This window comes from Oncorhynchus mykiss, chromosome 24 (assembly GCF_057628025.1).
Source record: "Oncorhynchus mykiss isolate SJ-2025 chromosome 24, ASM5762802v1, whole genome shotgun sequence".
In the NCBI taxonomy this organism is placed as follows: domain Eukaryota; kingdom Metazoa; phylum Chordata; class Actinopteri; order Salmoniformes; family Salmonidae; genus Oncorhynchus; species Oncorhynchus mykiss.
In genome coordinates this window covers 27,740,800-27,766,477 of record NC_143045.1, presented here as the reverse complement: position 1 = coordinate 27,766,477, position 25,678 = coordinate 27,740,800, and the positions used below count along the sequence as shown (strand labels likewise).

Sequence of the window (25,678 nt, the reverse complement as noted above, 5' to 3'; positions counted from 1 at the left end):
TGAAGTGGAGGCTTGTGCTGAATGTAAAATATGGTTGGTCTATTAGCCAAGCATACAGACACACTGAGACACCAGTCTATTCTAATTGTTACAATGGCAAAACAGAAGTGATATCTGAAAGCATATCTGGAATCAGGTGAACAAATCATACTACCGTACACATCTGAGTGCCGACTCCCGACGTAAATGTATGAATGAAACTGACGGCTTCCCCCTGACCTGCGCCAGACAGGACTTGACAGGCAACCAAAATAAATTACCACTGGCTGACGATTGCACTGTCATAGGCACCTCCCATAGCGCACGGTCTCTCTGCAGTCCTCATCACCCCGCATCATTCTTTGGCCGATCTTGGGCGTGAGTGAGTCATCGACGGACTTTACTCTCTGTCACGAGGGACGCCCGCGAACGCCTTTTTGTTGACGCATAGGTACAAATCACAATTTACTGCGAACATCAGCCGTTATGGTAGGCTACCTGATTAGGAGGAGATGAGGCGCAATACGGGAACAGGAAGTGATCTCTACCAATATGTTTTAAATCAATAGATGTTTCATTTCTCCTTGCTTGGCCAGGATTATTATCCAAAATGTTGTGTAGCTTTTCTGTAATAGCCTACACAACTGTTTAGTTGTAAACACACATAATGCAGCATTATGTAGCATACGAAATACTTAACGTAGTCTCATGTCCCTGTACAAATTATTATAGCTGGGCCTGTAATCTATAATTAGCCTATACACTGGCGAACTCGTGGGCATGGTTGTATAGGTCTATGACCATCTAAATAGACATTGTGCTGTGGGCTAATTAATCACGTCCTTAATGTCCAGATATTCATCACTATTGGTTAACCAATACAATTAGACATGACAGCATTTCCAATTGAAAGTTGAGGTTAAGAGATTATAAAATAATTTAACAAATGTGAGCCAGTTCTAATTGGGTTTGTATGTTTCTTTGGATCTAGTATTGCGTATTTCGCAGTGACGCACGAGTCAGGTGGCGCCTCATATAATGGGAGGAGCTGTCCCTGGTGCTGAACACAGAATCCCTGCTCGCGCTCACACTGAGAAAGAGATGCTAAATTCACTCACGACGATCAATTGAAACTATTTTGCAGAGGTAAGACTTTACACAGGGCCTACATCGAAATTATTATTATTTTGAGAAAATTGATTTTAATTAGACTATTTTCAGTTCGTTTAATATGTTTGTCCATTTTTAAAATCCATTTAGCTTTGCAACCAACCTGATGCATTGCAAACTGGTCTGCCGCAGTGAAGAGATACATAGTCTAAGAATGACAGAACAGATTAACTATAGTTTATTATAGTTTGTTTTCAGTAATTATGTAGGCTAAACTGATAAGTAGCCTAAATTAAGCAATAATTTGATTTCAAAACCAATTAATCCACTAGTTGGTTTATAAGTAGCCGTGTTCAATACCTTTATCTAAATTAGGTGTATGATTATAAAGTTCCATTGCATTTTATCAGTAAAAAGCTCGTGCAACAAATACAACAGCGTTTTAGTGAGCTAGAGATGTCTTGTGTGTAGGTAGTTGTGTTTCGACAGCAGCCAGCATCAGCCGAAGGGTTACCTAGACAACTAGATTGTGACTCATTCCGGGAAGGCAGCAATTTGAAAACTAATGAGATTTACAGGCGAGTTGAATACCCATGCTATTACTGCTCCGCAAACAATAATTTGGGCATTCAACAGATGAGTTTTTATCCAGAGATTTAAAGTCGCATTGCATATCACTATCACTGGTAAACTATAGCAATATACCTGAAGCGTCAAACGAGATAAAATGGTAGGTCTGAAAAGGAAAGGTTTCAGAATTTAAATGAGGATCATGAGAGCTGATCATTACAAAAGCATTTAAACTGGCCTTGTCATTACAAAAGGTCCATTGCAGCCATTTTATCTCAATATCAAATCATTTCTGGGTAACAGTTAAGTATTTTACTGGGATTATGTTAAATTAAAGAGCAATTTCTCCAGCATGAATTTTCAGTATTATTCCAACCTCAGTGTGGAAATATACATAAAATCACAAGAAAATCACGATTGACTGCACAGTCCTTTAACATATTCTTGTTTGAAAGAAATATGTACATAATGGTCTGACCAGTGAAAAAAATCTTATCCTAAACCTAAAGGTCAGCATTGACACTTCTCTTCCTGTTGTGTCTGTCGTCTCCAGGCTAAAGACACCATGCCATCACTCCCCACGCTCTCCTCGGTAGGGATGGCCTTCCTCTTCTCCCTGCTCCTCCTCTTCCTCCTGGGCTCTGGCAGTGTCCAGGGGGCCTCTCTCAGAGAACACAGACTGAAAGGCAGTGAGCTGGACCCCCAGCAAGTAGACACCCCCTACCTCCCCACCAACGCAGACATGCTCAAGGCCTTGGAGTACATTGAGAGCCTCCGCCAGCGTACCGGGGGAGGGGTGCCAGCTCCACTCACCCCAGACTACGACACCACCAACATGGACACAGACTCAGAGAAACTCCGCTCCATGTTGAGGCTAGCCTCTCCTGCCCAGACCAGTCAGCGTAATATCGGCCAGGACCAGGATGAGGAGGATGAGGAAGGGGAGCGCAACAAGGAGGAAAAGACCCAGGAGTGGCTGCAGGCGGTGCTGAGTACCCTCCAGCAGACCAAGAAGGGCCCCAAGCAAGCCCCTGTAAGGCCCAGTGTAGCCCGCCACACTCTGGGCAAAGGGCAGAGACCGGGGAATGAGGAGAGCCAGTTGGGAGAGGGCGTGGCATATCCATGGTCACAGCAGCAGCATACCAACCGGCCTCACAGGAAGTACCCACTGATGTTTGAAGATGAGGACGGTGAGGAAGAAAGCAGAGCCCCAGGCCGCGAGAGCCCCTTCAAACGCACCAATGAGAACATGGAAGGGAAGTACACACCCCAGAACCTGGCCAACCTGCAGTCTGTGTTTGAGGAACTGGGGAGGATAGCCAACGCCAAGGCTGGGCACAAACGCCAGACTGAGGATGATGAAGAGGATGATGATGACGACATGTTCCGGGTGAGGAATCTGGCCTATGAGGATGTGATGGGGGGAGAGGACTGGGAACCCTTAGAGGAGCAGGTGGAGACGGAGGACGAGGAGAGTGACAACAGGCAGGAGTTTGACAGAAGCTTGGAGGATGATGAAGAGGATGATGATAATGAAGATGAGGAGATTGATGAGGTCAAGCGATCGAGCCACCCGGGTCCGGGAGAACATGACGCAGATGACATCACCAAACTGGTCGACTACTACCTTCTGAAAGTGTTAGAGAAAACAGAGCAGGAGGAGCGGAAGAGAGAGCTAGAAGAAGAGGAGAGGGAAGAGAGGAGGGCAACTCAAACTCTGTACAGCGACAAGCCGGTAGATCCACAAGCCATTTACCAGCTCATCCAAATCTCCCAGAAACTACAGATCCCACCAGAAGACCTGATGGACATGCTGAAGAGTGGGGAGATGACAAAACAAGACAGGAGACAAGCACATTCTCTGACACCCAACGATCTGGCCAGGGTAGAGGACAAACTAACTCAGATATACCCTAAGAAAAAAAAGATCCCTCTAGAGACATTCTTCAACAGACGGCTGCCTGAGACCCAAACAAGCAACGTCCCATACGAAATAGACACAGAAGACATTCAAAAAATCCTCGGGCTGGGAAGTGTGGCAAATCAGAACGCACACGCGCTCAACAAGCAGAAACAGCATACAAGCCCACCGTTAAGGTTTTACGCACCAGTTGGAAGGCAGAAAGACTACATGTCCTCTGAGCCAAACATCCCAGAGAAAGGAAAGGGCGACTACGACAACACTGTCGACCAAGACGAGCTGGAGACGTATCTGGCTGCCCAGATGTTGGTGCAGTACCCGCAGGCAGCAATCAAGGCAGACCAAAAAAAGCGCGCATCGCAGCCTCCCTCACAAGACGATAAGCTTGTGCTGGGAAAGTTCGAGCAGGCGGTACAGGACTACTTTGACCAAATGGACTCAGAAAAAAGCCAGCCTCAGAAAAGGCAGTCAGAACCCGAGGACACAGGCGGTGCTTTGCAAATGCATGGCTTGGATGACGACATGCTGCTGAAAGTTCTAGGCTATCTGAACCCAGAGACCGAAGAGGGCGAAGATAAGGACCTTTACGCAAAAACTGCCAAAGGAATGTAGATGGGGGAGATGCAGCTACATATTATATAATTGTTTTTGATGGGGGGGAATCATAATAAAGTATTTTGAAAAATAAATACATGCAATGGAGTTTAGTCTCTTCAGTAGATTTACTACAGCTCATGCTTTAATAGCCAATTTATACATGAACATGATCTGGTGTAGCTATAAGGGAGTGCCTATTGATGGTTGTAACTGGGTGTGTGGCATAATATTCAATGTTTTTGATAGGCTAGATAAAACACAACACACCACTTTAAACTAGCCATACATTTCAGTGCACATACAGCCGAATCAGTGTTGGATTCTTCACATCCACTTGTGTTCTTCCTCGTAAATTATATTTCGTACATGTGTTCGGTAATGTGTGACGTATGAGATGAATAAAGCATTGACTTTATTTTTTCCTTACTGTGTAGTGTTTACTCATTTGGACCTCACAGAGATGATGAACAGAGATGGTGAACAGGCTGCAGAATATCACATTCAAAACACCATCTGCCTCAATGTGTCAGCAACAACATGTAGCCTCGATCAATCAAATATCTTAGTTTGACAGGTAAGCTAGTAGTATATTGTAATCCATTTGGAGCTACAATAATGAGCAAATGTGAAATTGGGCATTTCTGACACACAGAATGAGATTCTATTTCTATGATTTTAGCACCATGGGTCAACTCAGGTTGCAACGAACTTAGCCTGGGGCAAGCAGGGTAGTTCTAGTCAATTCCAGCTATAAAACCAAGAGTCTAATAAAGTCTAATAAAGTAGCAATAATCAATTTTCAAAAGTTGGAAACAACGTACTCCAACTAACATTTAAAAGACTATTCTGGAAACAAAACTACTCAGATAGTACAACTTTAACGGTATTGCAACACTTTCCAAAATGTCCACCTTTAACTTCAGCCTTAGAACCCTCTGGCTAGAGCTTGACTACTGATAAATATTACAATAAGGCACTATGCTTGTGTAGGCAATGGCTACGTTAGCCAACATAGAATTACAATAATAAATGTGACTTTCAAAATGCTAATGTTGTTACCATCCTTTGTATCAACTCACAACTGAATTAAAACATTTGAAAAAGCAGCTGCAATATTCTAAAATAACATTGATTTGCTTGAAAATCACATAAGGCAAAGTAGGCTACAATTTTTTAAAACCTGTATGATCCTATCAAATATAATGTCATTATAAAAAAGTTTAAACTAAAAACACAAACAAATATCTCAAAGTAAAAAAAGTAAAACTGTTTTAAAACAAACTCCTGAATTCTAAAACTCCTAATGCATCTTTTAGAAAGTACTTATATAAAACAGACTATGTGTGATGATGTCTGAGTGGAAGAGTGTATTACTTATCAATCAATCAATCAAATTTATTTTATATAGCCCTTCGTACATCAGCTGATATCTCAAAGTGCTGTACAGAAACCCAGCCTAAAACCCCAAACAGCAAGCAATGCAGGTGAAGAAGCACGGTGGCTAGGAAAAACTCCCTAGAAAGGCCAAAACCTAGGAAGAAACCTAGAGAGGAACCAGGCTATGTGGGGTGGCCAGTCCTCTTCTGGCTGTGCCGGGTGGAGATTATAACAAAACATGGTCAAGATGTTCAAATGTTCATAAATGACCAGCATGGTCGAATAATAATAAGGCAGAATAGTTGAAACTGGAGCAGCAGCACAGTCAGGTGGACTGGGGACAGCAAGGAGTCATCATGTCAGGTATTCCTGGGGCATGGTCCTAGGGCTCAGGTCCTCCGAGAGAGAGAAAGAAAGAGAGAATTAGAGAGAGCATATGTGGGATGGCCAGTCCTCTTCTGGCTGTGCCGGGTGGAGATTATAACAGAACATGGCCAAGATGTTCAAATGTTCATAAATGATCAGCATGGTCGAATAATAATAAGGCAGAACAGTTGAAACTGGAGCAGCAGCACAGCCAGGTGGACTGGGGACAGCAAGGAGTCATCATGTCAGGTAGTCCTGGGGCATGGTCCTAGGGCTCAGGTCCTCCGAGAGAGAGAAAGAGAGAAGGAGAGAATTAGAGAACGCACACTTAGATTCACACAGGACACCGAATAGGACAGGAGAAGTACTCCAGATATAACAAACTGACCCTAGCCCCCCGACACATAAACTACTGCAGCATAAATACTGGAGGCTGAGACAGGAGGGGTCAGGAGACACTGTGGCCCACTCCGAGGACACCCCCGGACAGGGCCAAACAGGAAGGATATAACCCCACCCACTTTGCCAAAGCACAGCCCCCACACCACTAGAGGGATATCTTCAACCACCAACTTACCATCCTGAGACAAGGCTGAGTATAGCCCACAAAGACCTCCGCCACGGCACAACTTAAGGGGGGGGGGGGGGGGGGGCGCCAACCCAGACAGGATGACCACATCAGTGACTCAACCCACTCAGGTGACGCACCTCCTCCAGGGACGGCATGAGAGAGCCCCAGTAAAGCCAGTGACTCAGCCCCTGTAATAGGGTTAGAGGCAGAGAATCCCAGTGGAAAGAGGGGAACCGGCCAGGCAGAGACAGCAAGGGTGGTTCGTTGCTCCAGAGCCTTTCCGTTCACCCTCCCACTCCTGGGCCAGACTACACTCAATCATATGACCCACTGAAGAGATGAGTCTTCAGTAGAGACTTAAAGGTTGAGACCGAGTTTGCGTCTCTGACATGGGTAGGCAGACCGTTCCATAAAAATGGAGCTCTATAGGAGAAAGCCCTGCCTCCAGCTGTTTGCTTAAAAATTCTAGGGACAATTAGGAGGCCTGCGTCTTGTGACCGTAGCGTACGTGTAGGTATGTACGGCAGGACCAAATCAGAGAGATAGATAGGAGCAAGCCCATGTAATGCTTTGTAGGTTAGCAGTAAAACCTTGAAATCAGCCCTTGCTTTGACAGGAAGCCAGTGTAGAGAGGCTAGCACTGGAGTAATATGATCAAATTTTTTGGTTCTAGTCAGGATTCTAGCAGCCGTATTTAGCACTAACTGAAGTTTATTTAGTGCTTTATCCGGGTAGCCGGAAAGTAGAGCATTGCAGTAGTCTAACCTGGAAGTGACAAAAGCATGGATTAATTTTTCTGCATCATTTTTGGACAGAAAGTTCCTGATTTTTGCAATGTTACGTAGATGGAAAAAAGCTGTCCTTGAAATGGTCTTGATATGTTCTTCAAAAGAGAGATCAGGGTCCAGAGTAACGCCGAGGTCCTTCACAGTTTTATTTGAGACGACTGTACAACCATTAAGATTAATTGTCAGATTCAACAGAAGATCTCTTTGTTTCTTGGGACCTAGAACAAGCATCTCTGTTTTGTCCGAGTTTAAAAGTAGAAAGTTTGCAGCCATCCACTTCCTTATGTCTGAAACACATTCTTCTAGCAAGGGCAATTTTGGGGCTTCACCATGTTTAATTGAAATGTACAGCTGTGTGTCATCTGCATAGCAGTGAAAGTTAACATTATGTTTTCGAATAACATCCCCAAGAGGTAAAATATATAGTGAAAACAATAGTGGTCCTAAAACGGAACCTTGAGGAACACCGAAATTTACAGTTGATTTGTCAGAGGACAGACCATTCACAGAGACAAACTGATATCTTTCCGACAGATAAGATCTAAACCAGGCCAGAACTTGTCCGTGTAGACCAATGTGGGTTTCCAATCTCTCCAAAAGAATGTGGTGATCGATGGTATCAAAAGCAGCACTAAGGTCTAGGAGCACGAGGACAGATGCAGAGCCTCGGTCTGATGCCATTAAAATGTCATTTACCACCTTCACAAGTGCCGTCTCAGTGCTATGATGGGGTCTAAAACCAGACTGAAGCATTTCGTATACATTGTTTGTCTTCAGGAAGGCAGTGAGTTGTTGCGCAACAGCCTTTTCTAAAATTTTTGAGAGGAATGGAAGATTCGATATAGGCCGATAGTTTTTTATATTTTCTGGGTCAAGGTTTGGCTTTTTCAAGAGAGGCTTTATTACTGCCACTTTTAGTGAGTTTGGTACACATCCGGTGGATAGAGAGCCGTTTATTATGTTCAACATAGTAGGGCCAAGCACAGGAAGCAGCTCTTTCAGTAGTTTAGTTGGAATAGGGTCCAGTATGCAGCTTGAAGGTTTAGAGGCCATGATTATTTTCATCATTGTGTCAAGAGATATAGTACTAAAACACTTGAGTGTCTCTCTTGATCCTAGGTCCTGGCAGAGTTGTGCAGACTCAGGACAACTGAGCTTTGAAGGAATACGCAGATTTAAGGAAGAGTCCGTAATTTGCTTTCTAATAATCATAATCTTTTCCTCAAAGAAGTTCATGAATTTATCACTGCTAAAGTGAAAGTCATCCTCTCTTGGGGAATGCTGCTTTTTAGTTAGCTTTGCGACAGTATCAAAAAGGAATTTCGGATTGTTCTTATTTTCCTCAATTAAGTTAGAAAAATAGGATGATCGAGCAGCAGTAAGGGCTCTTCGGTACTGCACAGTACTGTCTTTCCAAGCTAGTCGGAAGACTTCCAGTTTGGTGTGGCGCCATTTCCGTTCCAATTTTCTGGAAGCTTGCTTCAGAGCTCGGGTATTTTCTGTGTACCAGGGAGCTAGTTTCTTATGAGAAATGTTTTTAGTTTTTAGGGGTGCAACTGCATCTAGGGTATTGCGCAAGGTTAAGTTGAGTTCCTCAGTTAGGTGGTTAACTGATTTTTGTCCTCTGGCGTCCTTGGGTAGGCAGAAGGAGTCTGGAAGGACATCAAGGAATCTTTGTGTTGTCTGTGAATTTATAGCACGACTTTTGATGATCCTTGGTTGGGGTCTGAGCAGATTATTTGTTGCAATTGCAAACGTAATAAAATGGTGGTCCGATAGTCCAGGATTATGAGGAAAAACATTAAGATCCACAACATTTATTCCATGGGACAAAACTAGGTCCAGCGTATGACTGTGACAGTGAGTGGGTCCAGAGACATGTTGGACAAAACCCACTGAGTCGATGATGGCTCCGAAAGCCTTTTGGAGTGGGTCTGTGGACTTTTCCATGTGAATATTAAAGTCACCAAAGATTAGAATATTATCCGCTATGACTACAAGGTCCGATAGGAATTCAGGGAACTCAGTGAGGAACGCTGTATATGGCCCAGGAGGCCTGTAAACAGTAGCTATAAAAAGTGATTGAGTAGGCTGCATAGATTTCATGACTAGAAGCTCAAAAGACGAAAACGTCATTTTTTTTTTTGTAAATTGAAATTTGCTATCGTAAATGTTAGCAACACCTCCGCCTTTGCGGGATGCACGGGGGATATGGTCACTAGTGTAGCCAGGAGGTGAGGCCTCATTTAACACAGTAAATTCATCAGGCTTAAGCCATGTTTCAGTCAGGCCAATCACATCAAGATTATGATCAGTGATTAGTTCATTGACTATAATTGCCTTTGAAGTAAGGGATCTAACATTAAGTAGCCCTATTTTGAGATGTGAGGTATCATGATCTCTTTCAATAATGACAGGAATGGAGGTGGTCTTTATCCTAGTGAGATTGCTAAGGCGAACACCGCCATGTTTAGTTTTGCCCAACCTAGGTCGAGGCACAGACACGGTCTCAATGGTGATAGCTGAGCTGACTACACTGACTGTGCTAGTGGCAGACTCCACTATGCTGGCAGGCTGGCTAACAGCCTGCTGCCTGGCCTGCACCCTATTTCATTGTGGAGCTAGAGGAGTTAGAGCCCTGTCTATGTTGGTAGATAAAATGAGAGCACCCCTCCAGCTAGGATGGAGTCCGTCACTCCTCAGCAGGTCAGGCTTGGTCCTGTTTGTGGGCGAGTCCCAGAAAGAGGGCCAATTATCTACAAATTCTATCTTTTGGGAGGGGCAGAAAACCGTTTTCAACCAGCGATTGAGTTGTGAGACTCTGCTGTAGAGCTCATCACTCCCCCTAACTGGGAGGGGGCCAGAGACAATTACTCGATGCCGACACATCTTTCTAGCTGATTTACACGCAGAAGCTATGTTGCGCTTGGTGATCTCTGACTGTTTCATCCTAACTTATTATGTGTGATGTCTGAGTGGAAGAGTGTATTACTTATTATGTGTGATGTCTGAGTGGAAGAGTGTATTACTTATTATGTGTGATGTCTGAGTGGAAGAGTGTATTACTTATTATGTGTGATGTCTGAGTGGAAGAGTGTATTACTTATTATGTGTGATGTCTGAGTGGAAGAGTGTATTACCATGTGTGATGTCTGAATGGAAGCGTGTATTACCATGTGTGATGTCTGAATGGAAGAGTGTATTACCATGTGTGATGTCTGAATTGAAGAGTGTATTACCATGTGTGATGTCTGAATGGAAGAGTGTATTACCATGTGTGATGTCTGAATTGAAGAGTGTATTACCATGTGTGATGTCTGAATGGAAGAGTGTATTACCATGTGTGATGTCTGAATGGAAGAGTGTATTACCATGTGTGATGTCTGAATGGAAGAGTGTATTACCATGTGTGATGTCTGAATGGAAGAGTGTATTACCATGTGTGATGTCTGAATGGAAGAGTGTATTACCATGTGTGATGTCTGAATGGAAGAGTGTATTACCATGTGTGATGTCTGAATGGAAGAGTGTATTACCATGTGTGATGTCTGAATGGAAGAGTGTATTACCATGTGTGATGTCTGAATGGAAGAGTGTATTACCATGTGTGATGTCTGAATGGAAGAGTGTATTACCATGTGTGATGTCTGAATGGAAGAGTGTATTACCATGTGTGATGTCTGAATGGAAGAGTGTATTACCATGTGTGATGTCTGAATGGAAGCGTGTATTACCATGTGTGATGTCTGAATGGAAGAGTGTATTACCATGTGTGATGTCTGAATGGAAGAGTGTATTACCATGTGTGATGTCTGAATGGAAGAGTGTATTACCATGTGTGATGTCTGAATGGAAGAGTGTATTACCATGTGTGATGTCTGAATGGAAGAGTGTATTACCATGTGTGATGTCTGAATGGAAGAGTGTATTACCATGTGTGATGTCTGAATGGAAGAGTGTATTACCATGTGTGATGTCTGAATGGAAGAGTGTATTACCATGTGTGATGTCTGAATGGAAGAGTGTATTACCATGTGTGATGTCTGAATGGAAGAGTGTATTACCATGTGTGATGTCTGAATGGAAGAGTGTATTACCATGTGTGATGTCTGAATGGAAGAGTGTATTACCATGTGTGATGTCTGAATGGAAGAGTGTATTACCATGTGTGATGTCTGAATGGAAGAGTGTATTACCATGTGTGATGTCTGAATGGAAGAGTGTATTACCATGTGTGATGTCTGAATGGAAGAGTGTATTACCATGTGTGATGTCTGAATGGAAGAGTGTATTACCATGTGTGATGTCTGAATGGAAGAGTGTATTACCATGTGTGATGTCTGAATGGAAGCGTGTATTACCATGTGTGATGTCTGAATGGAAGAGTGTATTACCATGTGTGATGTCTGAATGGAAGAGTGTATTACCATGTGTGATGTCTGAATGGAAGAGTGTATTACCATGTGTGATGTCTGAATGGAAGAGTGTATTACCATGTGTGATGTCTGAATGGAAGAGTGTATTACCATGTGTGATGTCTGAATGGAAGAGTGTATTACCATGTGTGATGTCTGAATGGAAGCGTGTATTACCATGTGTGATGTCTGAATGGAAGAGTGTATTACCATGTGTGATGTCTGAATGGAAGAGTGTATTACCATGTGTGATGTCTGAATGGAAGAGTGTATTACCATGTGTGATGTCTGAATGGAAGAGTGTATTACCATGTGTGATGTCTGAATGGAAGAGTGTATTACCATGTGTGATGTCTGAATGGAAGCGTGTATTACCATGTGTGATGTCTGAATGGAAGAGTGTATTACCATGTGTGATGTCTGAATGGAAGAGTGTATTACCATGTGTGATGTCTGAATGGAAGAGTGTATTACCATGTGTGATGTCTGAATGGAAGAGTGTATTACCATGTGTGATGTCTGAATGGAAGAGTGTATTACAGTTTAATAGGTTAAATGTTGTGGCACTTATGGCAACTGAGGAAAGGATTCTTCAGTCTTAAGGTTCGACTCATGTCCCTGTTATTGGTTCAGTAGGTCGGTTTACTCATATACTCCTCCATTGTCTGTAAAGAGAACAGAAAACATATTTACATATTTTGGCAAGTGTGTCAGACTTAAGTGACCGTGTGTGTGTGAGGGGGGGGGGGGGGGGGGGTCACCTCTTGTAGTGTCTCTGCCTCCTCCATAGCAATGCCCACAGCTGTCTTGGAGGTCTCCAGGATCTCTCCTCCCATCAGGAACTCATCAAGGATGAAGTAGGCCTTCTCAAAGTTAAAGATGATGTCCAGCTCACACACCTGCAGTGTGCATGCACATGTACACAGTTAAAGTCCATCGATGACTCACGGCCAAGATCGACCAAAGAATGAGGCAGGGTTGTAGGGGACTTCAGAAAGAGACCGTGCGCTATGGGAGGTGCCTATGACGGGGCTATCGTCAGCCAGTGGTCTTTTATTTTGGTTGCCTGTCAAGTCCTGTCTGTCGCACATCAGGGTGATGCAGTCACTTTCATTTCTGTCAGGAGGCAGCACTCAGGATGAGTATGATTTGTTTACTATGGATCCTGATTCCTGATACACTTTCAGATCACTTTTGTTTTGTCAGTGTAACAATTAGATTGAACAAGTGTCTGTTTGTCTGTATGCTTCTGTTGATGTATTTGACTGACTCATTTTTACTCTCAGCACAAGCCTCCACTTTTCATGTAATTCTCTAATAACCACACACATGCACAAGCACAGACACAGCCATGTCTTACTATACTTGTGAGGACCATTAATTGATTCCCATTCAAAATACTATTTTCCCTAACCCCCAACCTTAACCCTAAACCTAACCCCTAATCCTGAAATTGCCTTTTTTCCTACTTATCTGAATTTTTGTTTGTTTACTATTCTTGGGAATAGTAAACTAAAACGTGTATACACACACGATGATGTAGGCCTTGTCAAAGTTAAAGATGTTATCCAACCCACAGACCTGCAGCAGAGCAGACAGGCCGACAACAGCACATCAAATGAGAGGAATTAGACACCATTAAGATTATACTTTCTTTTTTTTTTAAAGCACATTTAGTTGCTATTCACCAATTTAATCTGAACTTTCCCTGTGTTATATTGAACAATTGTCCCCCAAAGAGACCTTAACCTGCCAATGAACAGCCCTTGCATTGCCTGTACATCATGCTTACGTTGCCAAAGTATTTGTCCAGCAGCTCGACATATCGGTGCAGCACCTCCAAGGTCAACAGTTCATTGTCCTGGTCCTCCAGACCACAGCAGAAGTAGAGGCTGGCATACCTGCAAGGGGGTTAGAGGTCAAGGAACAGGGTTATGGTTGTTATGTTTATATGCAAGAGAGTCACTTTACTATAGAGGTTCATGCTTAAGCCAAATAGTGACTTAGGGTAGAACATACTGGCCGTCATTGAAAATAAGAATTTGTTCTTAACTGACTTGCCTAGTAAAATAAATTTTAAAAAAATAAAATACTGCTCTAGTCTGTTATGTGTTTAAATTGTACAGTGAGTGTACAAAACATTAAGAACACCTGCCATTTCCATGATAGACTGACCAGGTAAAAGCTATGATCCCTTATTGATGTCACTTGTTAAATCCACTTCAATCAGTGTAGATGAAGGGGAGACTGGATAAAGAAGGTTTTTGAAGCCTTGATATAATTGAGACATGGATTGTGAATGTGTTCCATTCAGAGGGTGAATGAGCAAGACAAAATATTTAAATGCCTTTGAACTGGGTATGGTAGTAGGCACCAGGCGCACCGGTTTGAGTGTGTCAAGAACCGCAACGCTGCTAGGTTTTTCACGCGCAACAGTTTCCGGTGTGTATTAAGAATGGTCCACCACCCAAAGTACTGACTGACAGCAAGAACTGTTAAGGCTCCATGGATTGATGAGGAATTGAAAAACTGTACTGTACTAAACTCAACAATAAGAAACGTCATTATGAAGCAAAGATCAATAATATAAAGAATGACGGGAACTCCATCTTTCATCGAATCAGATGGCTTATTCATCACAAAACCATTTGATGTTGCCAATTATTTCATTGGCAAAGTGGGCAAACTTAGGCAGGAAATGCCCACAACAAAGAGTGAGCAATTATATTCATGCATAAAACACAAATAATGAAAGAAAAGCAGTGCAAGTTAGAATTTTAGTGTGGGAGAGGTGGAAAAATGATTGTTAGGTCCACAGACATGCTGTTCATCGATTACAGCTCACCATTTAACACCCTAGTACCCTCCAAACTCGTAATTAAGCTCGAGACCCTGGTTCTCGACCCCACCCTGTGCAACTGGGTCCAAGACTTCCTGACGGGCCACCCCCAGGTGGTGAGGATAGGAAACAACATCTCCACCCCGCTGATCCTCAACACTGGGGCCCCACAAGGGTGTGTTCTCAGCCCTCTCCTGTACTCCCTGTTCACCCATGACTGCATGGCCATGCACTCCTCCAACTCAATCATCAAGTTTGCAGACGACACTACAGTGGTAGGCTTGATTACCAACAATGATGAGACGGCCTACAGGGAGGAGGTGAGGGCCCTCAGAGTGTGGTGTCAGGAAAATAACCCCACACTCAATGTCAACAAAACAAAGGATATGATCGTGGACTTCAGGAAACAGCAGAGGGAGCAGCCCCCTATCCACATCGACGGGACAGTAGTGGAGAGGGTAGTAAGTTAAGTTCCTCGGCGTATACATCACGGACAAACTGAATTGGTCCACCCACACAGACAGCGTGGTGAAGAAGGCGCAGCAGCACCTCTTCAACCTCAGGAGGCTGAAGAAATTTGGCTTGTCACCAAAAACTTTTACAGATGCGCAATCGAGAGCATCCTATCCTGTATCACCGCCTGGTACGGCAACTGCTCTGCCCACAACCGTAAGGCTCTCCAGAGGGTAGTGAGGTGACTACCTGCCCTCCAGGACACCTACACCACCCGATGTCACAGGAAGGCCATAAAGATCATCAAGGACAACAACCACCCGAGCCACTGCCTGTTCACCCCGCTATCATCCAGAAGGCGAGGTCAGTACAGGTGCATCAAAGCTGGGACCGAGAGACTGAAAAACAGCTTCTATCTCAAGGCCAGACTGTTAAACAGCCATCACTAACATTGAGTGGCTGCTGCCAACATACTGACTCAAATCTCTAGCCACTTTAACAATACAAAATTGGATGTAATACATGTATCACTAGTCACTTTAAACAATGCCCCTTTATATAATGTTTACATACCCGACATTACTCATCTCATATGTATATACTGTACTCTATACCATCTACTGCTTCTTGCCTATGCCGTTCGGCCATCGCTCATCCATATATTTTTATGTACATATTCTTATTAATTCCTTTACACTTGTGTGTATAAGGTAGTTGTTGTGAAATTGTTAGATTACGTGTTACTGTTAAACATTAACCACTAATAAAAAGGGCCAAGGATGGTTCCAGTCTACCCCCTTCCTCCCTCCCTCCACACCCCTACAGTACACAGGCACCATAGTCTGTTCCAGCCCAGAGACAATAGTGAAAGGGGGGGAAACACAGACAGTAATAGGGGTCAACAGAGAAACAGACAGCAATAGGGGTCAACAGAGAAACAGACAGCAATAGGGGTCAACAGAGAAACAGACAGCAATAGGGGTCAATAGAGAAACAGACAGCAATAGGGGTCAACAGAGAAACAGACAGCAATAGGGGTCAACAGAGAAACAGACAGCAATAGGGGTCAACAGAGAAACAGACAGCAATAGGGGTCAACAGAGAAACAGACAGCAATAGGGGTCAACAGAGAAACAGACAGCAATAGGGGTCAACAGAGAAACAGACAGCAATAGGGGTCAACAGAGAAACAGACAGCAATAGGGGTCAACAGAGAAACAGACAGCAATAGGGGTCAGAGAAACAGACAGCAATAGGGGTCAACAGAGAAACAGACAGCAATAGGGCAGACAAACAGACAAAAGAAAAGACAGAAGTAAAAAATAGGAAAACAAATAATCTGCCAAATAAACCAAATCAAAGAGAGAGAAGGGGGTATAAGAGATCAAAGGTAAACCACAGACAGATCCAGCCCCAAACAGAGAATCTACTTCCTCAGTCACCTCTTGTAAACAATCTTGAGGTCCCTCCAGTGGAGGAAGTTACAGGAGCGGGGAGGGCGAGCCAGCACCATCATAGTCATTTCCCTGATCACCTTCTTTTTCTCTCTCTCAGTCACCGGAGTGAACCACTTCTGCAGTCGCAGCTTCCCCTGCCGGCTGAACAGCAGCAGGAAGCGCAACTGTGGGAAGAGGGGGCAGGAAGTTGACCCACTTGGACACAAATCATAGAAATAGAATGACTAGAATGGGTATTATTGCAGGCAACAGATTGAAGCAGAGTAGTTCCTCTTGTTCATTAGGTTATCTGGTGTCACTCAGGTCAAACCATGTTGTTAACGACCTAGTTAATCAGTAACTGCATCAATACTTATTCACATACACAGAATGATACATAGTATGCTCATGTAACACACAAATTGACATATTCATGAAGGCTACTCACTCACACATACTCAGACACTTTGAACCCACCCCACAATTAAACTCATTATGCCTAGATGTGTTGCAATCCAAACAACACTTCTAACTGATAAGTGGTTGTTGTGCCAGACATAAACAATATTTCACAATTCTCAACGGACAGCCTTATAATGGCCAGTTTAAGGCCAGTTTGACTTTCAAGACGTTCTACTATAAAAACATGACAGCAACGCTTCTTTAGGCTAATGTAGCCTCTGGGCAAACAGGTTCAGGCGACAAGACTCAAGTTCAACGACCAGCCAAAGGAACTAAGTGTGCTGGAGCGCCATTGACCACACAGTTAGTTACAGTAGGCTACTCACCTTTTGGACAGGTGCATGTTATAAAGAGAGCTTGCCCCCCTACTTGCCCTGTAAAATATGTCAAAACTTGAACATGGAACCAAATGACGACAGTTGACTCACCATCGTGAAGCTGCAATGTGAGGCTAAGACCGAATCTTGAGGAAAAATATGTTATCTAAATTATTGCGTAAAAATGATTCATATGGAAGAGGCATCGTTAACCTTCCCACAATGCTGTGGGTTAAATTGCGAAACCACACCTTCTCTAGACTGTGCCGCGCCCCGTTTTTCGCTTTGCTTGGTCGAGATTGGTTCACACCTGTCGCAGGAGCTTTCCTGGGAAAGGTGGATTGCAGTGTACTGTACACTCTGGTTTGGGATAAAATATAGAAACCATCCTGCTTGTCAAATCAAATGATGTGTTTGTGTGTATATTCTTTCATTTCCAGACACATTGAGTGTTATTTGAGATTTTTCTATTGTAGCCTACATGCCTATAATGACCGACAATAGCTTAATTTCCCCCAGAAGCGTTATCAATAATTCCCTGATAAAATGTTATTCTGTTACTGAAATATGTGGTTGTTGAAATACATTTAATTTACATTTGAAATGCTGTGCAAGCGAATAATGAATTTGCCATGTAAGCCTATTGAAGATTCAGTAGGAAATATATTTTGTTCCATTCATTCAAGCCTATAGACATCAAGGACAGTGTCGAGCTGACACCAGTTGACACTGAATTTCATTGTGCTTCAGTTATTGTTCCCTAGTCGCCGCTGGGTGGCCGAAGGTGTCATCCAATGTAAATTCAAACACGTGGGTTTGGCCCAAGATAAAACCGGAGGAGAGAGTGCAATAACAGACGAAGGGACGAGAGGATTCCATGGGTAATACAACGATGTCTCTTTACCGCAACTCTGCGTGGTTTCTGAAAGGAATGACTGAATTCACCAGGTAAGATTTGCTATGCTATGGTGTGTCTGTCATCATCATCTTTCATGCTTTTATATTCACTCTGGAGAACAGTAGGCAACTGATAACTGGTCCCACACCTTTTGGGTCCATACGCACACATTTGTTATGGTTGATTCAGGTTATTTCATGGAATTAAATCCCTGGCTACAAATGTCACATATATAAACTAAATCAATAAAATGTATAAAACTGAATAATACAAAATACATCTTTCCCATTTCCAGAACAATGTGCATATTCTCTCTCTTTGTTTGTATGTGTGTTCATCCTTTGGCATGATAGTATTCAATTAATCACAGTGTTTCAGATAGATTCTAGATTTGTTTTACCCTCATTGATTAAGAATCAGGATAGGCAAAAAAAAAATCAGGATAGGCCTGGGCCTTTACTGATGTGTGGTGTCAAAACCGCTAAATGGACAAAACTGTTGAAGAACTGTTTACTTTCTGCCATCATATTACTAAATAAATTGGGTTATCAATGCTTACTATAAAGCTTGCAATCTTATTTGGAAATGCACCAGCTCAAGTCAAGGCCATCATGTGGAACTGTTGATAAATGGCTTATCAATAGCATCAGACCCAAAACATTATTTTATTTTTAAATACAAAACATAGCATCTGACCACACACTGCCTTTCCTCATTCTAAAACAAAGCAATCAAATCCAACTGAAGAGGTGTCTTTGACATTTATTCAGCACTTCCTTTGTTCAATGTTGTGTTTTCTTGCAGAGACCAACCAGTCTCCCTGACCCTGGACTCCGCTAGTGTTTACGCTGCATGACACCACCAAACAGAGCATGCATTTAGCCAAAAACAATCCCTAAGCACAGCACCGCCTTGCTCCCTTAATCCCCCATTGGGAACAATGGCTGCCATTGAACCCCTTGACGCGGCACACAGGCTGCTGTCGGTGTCACCAGCGGTGGCCTCAGAACCGCCTCCTCTCTCCTTCTCACATTACCTAAGAGATGATGTGACAGTCTTTCCCTTTGTTAGACCCTTGTCTTGCTGATTGAATATCTAAACTGTTTGGAATTTGCTCCATTTTAGGTTTGGAGCGGGAGACAGCATCTAGCTGACCCCAGGACATCTATGTACGCTGGCACTGACCTACTTTCTTATAATCTGTTTTCAATCGATCATTCAATCATTTCAAGTGGAAAAGGGTGTATTGTTACTGAGCTCCTCAGTCCCTCTCTACCTCCCCGTGGAGTGGAGCAGTGGATTGATATCCTCCACCTAACCGCTGTCTGTCTAAATGTGTGTTGCAGGAGTGCGTTCCTCTCTGCCGCCAAACACTTTGTGGAAAAGGACCTGGAGGTGTCCATGGCAGGCAGGGTCTTCATGATCACCGGAGCCAACAGTGGCATAGGGAGAGCTACAGCCATGGCCATCGCCAAGAGAGGTACGGTGTGTGTCTGTAGAGGAGAGAGAGTGTGTGTGTGCAAGTGTGAGTGAGTGTGTGCATGTGTGTCTTTGGAGGAAGAGAATCATCACGTTTCACCGCACTGAATACACCGCTGGTTCAGCCACTCTTGCTCTACTGTTATCCCCCCATCCCGTCTACAGGTGGTACAGTCCACATGGTGTGCAGGAACAAGGACAAAGCAGAAGAGGCCAGGGCTGACATTGTCAAGGAGTCAGGAAATAAAGTGAATGAGTTTGGGCCTCTCTCTCACCTTCAAATTGTTTGTGTGGGGGACTTTTTACACTGTTTGGATATTATAAACCAGAGTGTAATAATCATGTAATTTCAGGAAATATATGTCCACATTCTGGACCTGTCTGAGACACGGAAGGTTTGGGAGTTTGCAGAGGCCTTCAAGAGGAAGTACAAAGCCTTGAATGTACTGGTGAGTGATGAACACATGTTTGACTCAAAGTGATAACCTTGTAACATATATTTTTCTCCCTCTATTCATCACCCTGCCTTTCATCATCATCCTCTCTGTCTCTCGCTCCCTCTGTCTTTCATCCTTCCCATAATGTAGGGCTTCTTCCCATGTTTGATGTATTATTACATGTGTGCAGTATTCATAATGTAGGATTATTTACTGACTGATTGGTGTGAACAGATAAATAATGCAGGCTGCATCATGAGTGAGAGGGATGTGAACGCTGAGGGGCTGGAGAAGAGCTTTGCCAGTAACGTCATGGGTGAGTCAATGAGAGAGGTGAATGTGAATACTTCAGTCTCAATACCCTTTGAAAGACACACATCTCTCTCTATCTCTAGGTGTGTATATCCTGACCAAGGGCCTGATTCCTTTACTGGAGAAGAGTGCAGAGCCAAGAGTGGTGAGTTTGAAACCCACAACCCACTAGCACCCCCACTGATGGTTATTGTCCTTAGATGTCATTTTACTAAATCCTCCTCCTCAGATCACAGTTTCATCTGGAGGGATGCTGGTCCAGAAGCTGAGGACAGGGAACCTGCAGACAGAAATAGGTCGCTATGACGGCACCATGGTCTACGCACAGCACAAGGTCAGGGGAGCAGGAGAACGGGAGGGCGGGGGAGCAGGGGAGCGGGAGGGCGGGGGAGCGGGAGGGCAGGGGAGCGGGGGGGCGGGGGAGCAGGGGAGCAGGAGGGCAGGGGGGCGGGGGAGCAGGGGAGCAGGGCCTCACATGTCACATTTTGTTGCGTCAGACATCAAATCAAATGCTATTTGTCACATGCGCCAAATACAGAGGGTGTAGACCTTACCGTGAAATGCTTGTTTAAGAAAATAAGAGTTAAGAAAACTACAAATAGTAACACAATAGAATAGCAATAACGAGGCTATATACAGGGGAGTATCGAGTCAATATGTGGGGTTACAGGTTAGTCGAGGTAATTAAGGTCATTAAGGGGGGGGCAATGTAAATAGTCCAGGTAGCCATTTGATTAATTGTTCAGCAGTCTTATGTCTTGAGAGAAGAAGCTGTTAAGGAGTCTTTTTGACCTAGACTTGGTACTCTGGTACCGCTTGCCGTGAGGTAGCAGAGAGAACATGTGAACACCCAAGTCATAGAACAAGTCTATGACTTGGGTGGCTGGAGTCCTTGACACATTTTTGGGCCTTCCTCTGACACCGCCTGGTATAGAGGTTCTGGAAGGCAGGAGGAAGCTTGGCCCCAGTGAGCCATACAAGGTTGGAGACAATTCCATTAAATGCATAATGTGGTGGTCTCTTGCTGGTCTGTGCTTGTGTGACATGGTCTAGGTCCGATTTTAATGTTGCGTTTGTCATGACGTTGTATTAGTTAATGTGACGACTGTTGTTCATCGAATGATTAAAAGTTTCTAATTGCGTGATTATCTGAATTAAGCAATTATTAACTCATTAACCTGGGGCACCATGGGAAAACTAGTTTTTATTGAGTTTCTATTTCCCAAATTAACTCAAAGAATATCAGAACATCGATTTTACAACAGCCGCTAATTAACCAGTTACCTCTACAATCTTGTTCTGAACGTCGTATAGTCCGTGAATCTGCACGAACCCGGGTCTCACCAATGAGTTCGTACCACACCAATCTTAGTTGAGTATTTATTTACGAGAAAGCTAAAATGATGATAAAAGATACACATTGACAAAACACGTTATAGGCTATTGATTAGAACTTAGTATAACGGGCCAACACACTATGGCGCGTTACCCACAACGGGGATTTCAAAGAGAGAGAGAAAACAGAAAGTACATGAGAGAAATATACATTTGGGTGAATTTGTCAGCTATGCTACTCTAACCCTAGCCTTGCCCCAAACTGCCGCTCTTATGGGTCAGAATATAATGATGTAATTACGTGAGGAAGATCTCAGAGGATTCTCTGTGTGGACCGTTCAAGGGACCGTTCAGCTGCTCGATGATGCACCTCTCCGGTGCATCTCTCTGATCGTCCTCCCGATGTCAGTGTCCTTTTGTCTTAGGAGTCTGTTTCCTCACCCTTGCTCTGGAAGGGGTCTTCTGAGGACAGACAGCTCTGTAGCTCAGAGCTCACAGCGTAGGAATGAAACAGTGTAGATACCACGAATTGATGGGAGCTGGAGGCTAGGTGGTTCGACTTGAATTCACCCGCTTAGACACAGCTACTCATCTGTAACTTGGGTAGAAAAATATTTATTTGTCTTCAAACTTGGGTTGCGTTTTGGGTTTGTTGACTTTTTAGACCTTGGCTGCAGCTTGGGTCACGTAGTCTTGTCTGTAAATTCTTTACTCACAGGTTTTATACCCTTGGGTCAGAAGTGGGCGTAACCGCCTTTAGGGCAATTCTCTGGGCGTACCAAGTTATGAGGGCAAGGTCTAGATTTGACTCAAATCCAATTCTAGACAACTAACTTCACATTTCATCTTTCCCAAAACATTCTCTTTGATTTGGGCATTTTCCATACAACGTACAATGTATAAACATCAAACATATACTAGGAAAACTCTTCACGTTACAATGTTTTCGTAATAACGTCATCTATTAACCTTTAATAACAAAACAAAAATGACATACATTTTCATATTCCATCTATCGTCATGACCACCATTGTGGCTGACGGAAACCATTGTTCCAAGGTCCCTTTATTTCATGTTCTGAGGCTGGTTCTCCATAGTAACAGGACAAAGGAATTTGTCTGTGGCCTGAGATTTACCAGGGGCGTGAGGGGTCATAAAACCCCCACATCTTCAGACCCCTAGATCTCTCCTCCTCTGTTGGGGTTGAGAGATAATCTGTAGGGTTGTGGTCTCCTGTAACCTGACCTGATCAGGACAGTCATGACACGTTTGAGATTTGTGCTTGAACTGGTCCCAGCTACTGGTGTGTGTGTATGTATTGTGTGTGTTTCAGAGGCAACAGGTGGTGATGACAGAGCAGTGGGCCAAGACCCATAGCAACGTCCACTTCTCAGTGATGCACCCTGGCTGGGTGGACACGCCGGGTACTGTATCAATACACCACAACTACATAATCACCAGCAGCAAACAGCTTTGGTTCTAAGTATGACAACATTGTAAACACATATCCACATTTGGAGATTGACATTTTCAAATGAGAATTACTATTTCAATACATAAATCCAATGCTGTTTTAATATCGTCTAAAACAGTTTTGAACATAATACACTAAGATAACTGTGTTACTGACCCGTCTCTCTCTGGAGTTGTAGCGGTGGCCAATGCCATGCCTGACTTCCACCAGTCTATGAAGGACAGTATGAGGACCCCGGAGCAGGGGGCTGACACCACGGTGTGGTTGGCCATCTCAGAGGCCGCCGCCACCAAGCCCAGCGGAAGCTTCTTCCAGGGTAGGCAGTAAGAGACACAGAACACACAAGTTCTAAATTAAGTATCGCAAACAAAGTGAAGCATTTTCTGACGAATGGGATCGTCCCATTTGTTTAGCAATTACAGGTAACAATTTAATATGTGTTATATGGTAAAGTATCTGAGGTCATGACCAGAAGAGCGAACGAGAGAGAAAGCTACAGTAAGACAGCAAAGTGAGGTCTAGCGTAGAGTGTCATGGGTTAACTGTCAGATCCACACACTCTCTCTCTCCTCACAACCCATTCTCAATATGTGCTTCTGGAGAAAACAAGAGCTCTTTAAAACAGCCAGGCTTCTCGGTACAGTGGACCTCAGTCAGAATTGGAGAAAAGAGGTCAAAGGAGAGGGAAAGGGGAGAGAGAGAAGAATAGTGACAGAGAGAGAAAGAGATGAGAGAGGATATTTGGAGCGTATGGTAGGGGTTTAGAGAGTGGGGAAGAAGAAGAGAAAGAAGATGAGTGCTGTCTGAATGCAGTGTTTGTCTGTGTGGGTTGGACTGAGGGCATGAGAGGAGGGGGAAGGTTGGAGATAGCAGGCGGGCGGTGGGTTGGGCTGGGTTTCTGGCATTGGTCCACTGCAGCTGGAGCTCTCGGTACCAGATACTGCCAGAGAGTACAGTGGAACCCCCCTCTGACGCATGCCCTCTCCCTCCAATGCGGCGACCTCAGTGACCTTCCCCAGCACAGCAGGATAGAAAAGAAACACTTCAATAGAGTCACTAACACAGACACCTCCTCTCATCTCTGTGCCTGCATGTACACAATACATGTCAGGGGATCTGGGGTCAACAGCTAGGCCTACGTTTTGGTTGAACTGTATTTTCTAGCTAACTTCATTGACACGGCTATAGGATGGATCAATCACAATGTGAATAGTAAATGCTTATCTTTTAACCAACCAGGTTGTAAAACAGATTGTATTGTGTGTGTCAGATCGGAGGATGGTGTCGGCCCACCTGCCCCTGGCCTGGACCCACAGTTCCCAGTTGGAGCAGCAGAAGTTCATGAGTGTGATGGAGGATCTGGCCAAGACCTTCCAGCCCCACTGAGACCACTACCACACACAAGTACCATACCAGTACTACAGTACACACTGGAACCAGTGCCATATACTGGGAACCAGTTCAGCATAGCTAACAGTCTACACATACCTGTCAGTAGGGGGGGGGGGGGGGGTCCTACTATATTTGATTTGCACTACTTTAACAGTTTAGATATTTATTGACCCCTAACACTTTTTAAATATATCACCTCTACATGGCTTAAAACACAATATTCTAAGCTAAAACAGAACAGTGTTTGATGATGCTGATTTGGGGTTCCCTGAAAAGAGTTATTTACCTTGTAGCCTTTGAGCTGCTGATAGGGAAAGCACTTTTAAGTTCTTTATACATTTAACCCAACAAACACAGTATGTTGTTTTTCTACCACCTCAAGCAGTGACTCAATGAAAGCTGTCAATCAGATGGGAGTCCGATGTGACCAGTAACTCCCTTATCCATCCACCAATCACATCACAGCCTGTTGCTATGGGCCCAGCCTAACACAGGGTTTGTTGGTTTGCTCTGCTTTGAAAATGTTCAAACTATTTTACCCAAGTGCTTCTTCAGTATTACAACCTCATGAAGTTGTCTGTTGATCCATGAAAAGTCTACAACGCTTGTGTACATAACTGATTAAATGCATTGGTGTGCATTATCAAAATTACATCATGAGGGCAAAACGACAGAGCAGGATTCATGAGTTAGCCAGCTAACTTTGATTAACAACCAGAAACATCAATTAAAAGGTAAACTTAGATATGTGATTTTGGTTGTTCAGTCAATTACACCATCCTCATTCCATGCTTATCTACAAAAGTATAATAGTCTGAATATTTTGGCAAGTTAGCTGTTTAAATCATTGAACTTGCATTATAATAAACCCCTCTGGGTGGTTATACTGAGCCCAGGCATGAAGAAACCTCTCACTATCAGCAGGTAGATGGAGATTTGACCTATTCAGACCAGAGAGGTTCCCATCGCTGTACCTGACATGGCCAATACAGCTAAGATATATTTAAGTAACACTTGATGTTTAAGGGGCACTTAACACTTTGAGGAAGTAATGAGATATATAAATATGCTTATTGATGAGGCAGTCATGTATTTTGTGATTTCATCCTTGAATAAATAAAAAAAAATACACTGATGTAAAACCCAACCG

The 25,678-nt window shown here is 43.6% G+C and overlaps 3 protein-coding genes across 4 annotated transcripts; 2 read left to right on the top strand and 1 right to left on the bottom strand.

Annotated features, from left to right (window-relative positions):
• Positions 1-967: 967 nt before the first annotated feature.
• On the top strand, positions 968-4,599 carry LOC110504103 (secretogranin-2b). The gene is made up of 2 exons (XM_021582927.3): positions 968-1,125; positions 2,213-4,599. Exon 2 carries the CDS (start codon positions 2,225-2,227, stop codon positions 4,190-4,192), a length of 1,968 nt encoding a protein of 655 aa, XP_021438602.3. The 5' UTR covers positions 968-1,125; positions 2,213-2,224; the 3' UTR covers positions 4,193-4,599.
• Positions 4,600-12,218: 7,619 nt separating this feature from the next.
• Positions 12,219-17,439, bottom strand: LOC110503382 (AP-1 complex subunit sigma-3). Its single transcript, XM_036961639.2, has 5 exons — positions 17,313-17,439; positions 16,429-16,607; positions 13,487-13,595; positions 12,456-12,593; positions 12,219-12,359 (listed from the first exon to the last, which is right to left on the bottom strand). Exons 1-5 carry the CDS (start codon positions 17,313-17,315, stop codon positions 12,324-12,326), a joined length of 465 nt encoding a protein of 154 aa, XP_036817534.2. The 5' UTR covers positions 17,316-17,439; the 3' UTR covers positions 12,219-12,323.
• A 483-nt stretch (positions 17,440-17,922) lies between these two features.
• On the top strand, positions 17,923-25,675 carry LOC110504105 (dehydrogenase/reductase SDR family member 12). 2 transcript variants are annotated; one of them, XM_021582930.3, is made up of 10 exons: positions 17,923-18,149; positions 19,446-19,579; positions 19,744-19,826; positions 19,932-20,027; positions 20,250-20,331; positions 20,411-20,472; positions 20,557-20,661; positions 22,996-23,086; positions 23,315-23,452; positions 24,407-25,675. In XM_021582930.3, exons 1-10 carry the CDS (start codon positions 18,079-18,081, stop codon positions 24,520-24,522), a joined length of 978 nt encoding a protein of 325 aa, XP_021438605.1. In that variant the 5' UTR covers positions 17,923-18,078; the 3' UTR covers positions 24,523-25,675. The 2 variants fall into 2 exon arrangements, with proteins under 2 accessions (XP_021438605.1, XP_090074952.1); XM_090218826.1 differs by having other exon boundaries at positions 17,950-18,149; positions 23,309-23,452.
• The last annotated feature ends 3 nt before the right edge of the window (positions 25,676-25,678 follow it).

Coding starts and splice junctions, on each gene's coding strand:
- LOC110504103 (XM_021582927.3), top strand. CDS start 2,225: ATGCCATCACTCCCCACGCTCTCCTCGGTAGGGATGGCCTTCCTCTTC.
- LOC110503382 (XM_036961639.2), bottom strand. Junction 12,594..13,486: donor TGGACAAATACTTTGGCAAC/GTAAGCATGATG, acceptor TGCACACTGCAG/GTGTGTGAGCTGGACATCAT. Junction 12,360..12,455: donor AGGCAGAGACACTACAAGAG/GTGACCCCCCCC, acceptor TTCTCTTTACAG/ACAATGGAGGAGTATATGAG.
- LOC110504105 (XM_090218826.1), top strand. CDS start 18,079: ATGGGTAATACAACGATGTCTCTTTACCGCAACTCTGCGTGGTTTCTG. Junction 18,150..19,445: donor GGAATGACTGAATTCACCAG/GTAAGATTTGCT, acceptor TGTGTGTTGCAG/GAGTGCGTTCCTCTCTGCCG. Junction 23,087..23,308: donor TGGCTGGGTGGACACGCCGG/GTACTGTATCAA, acceptor CTCTCTCTGGAG/TTGTAGCGGTGGCCAATGCC.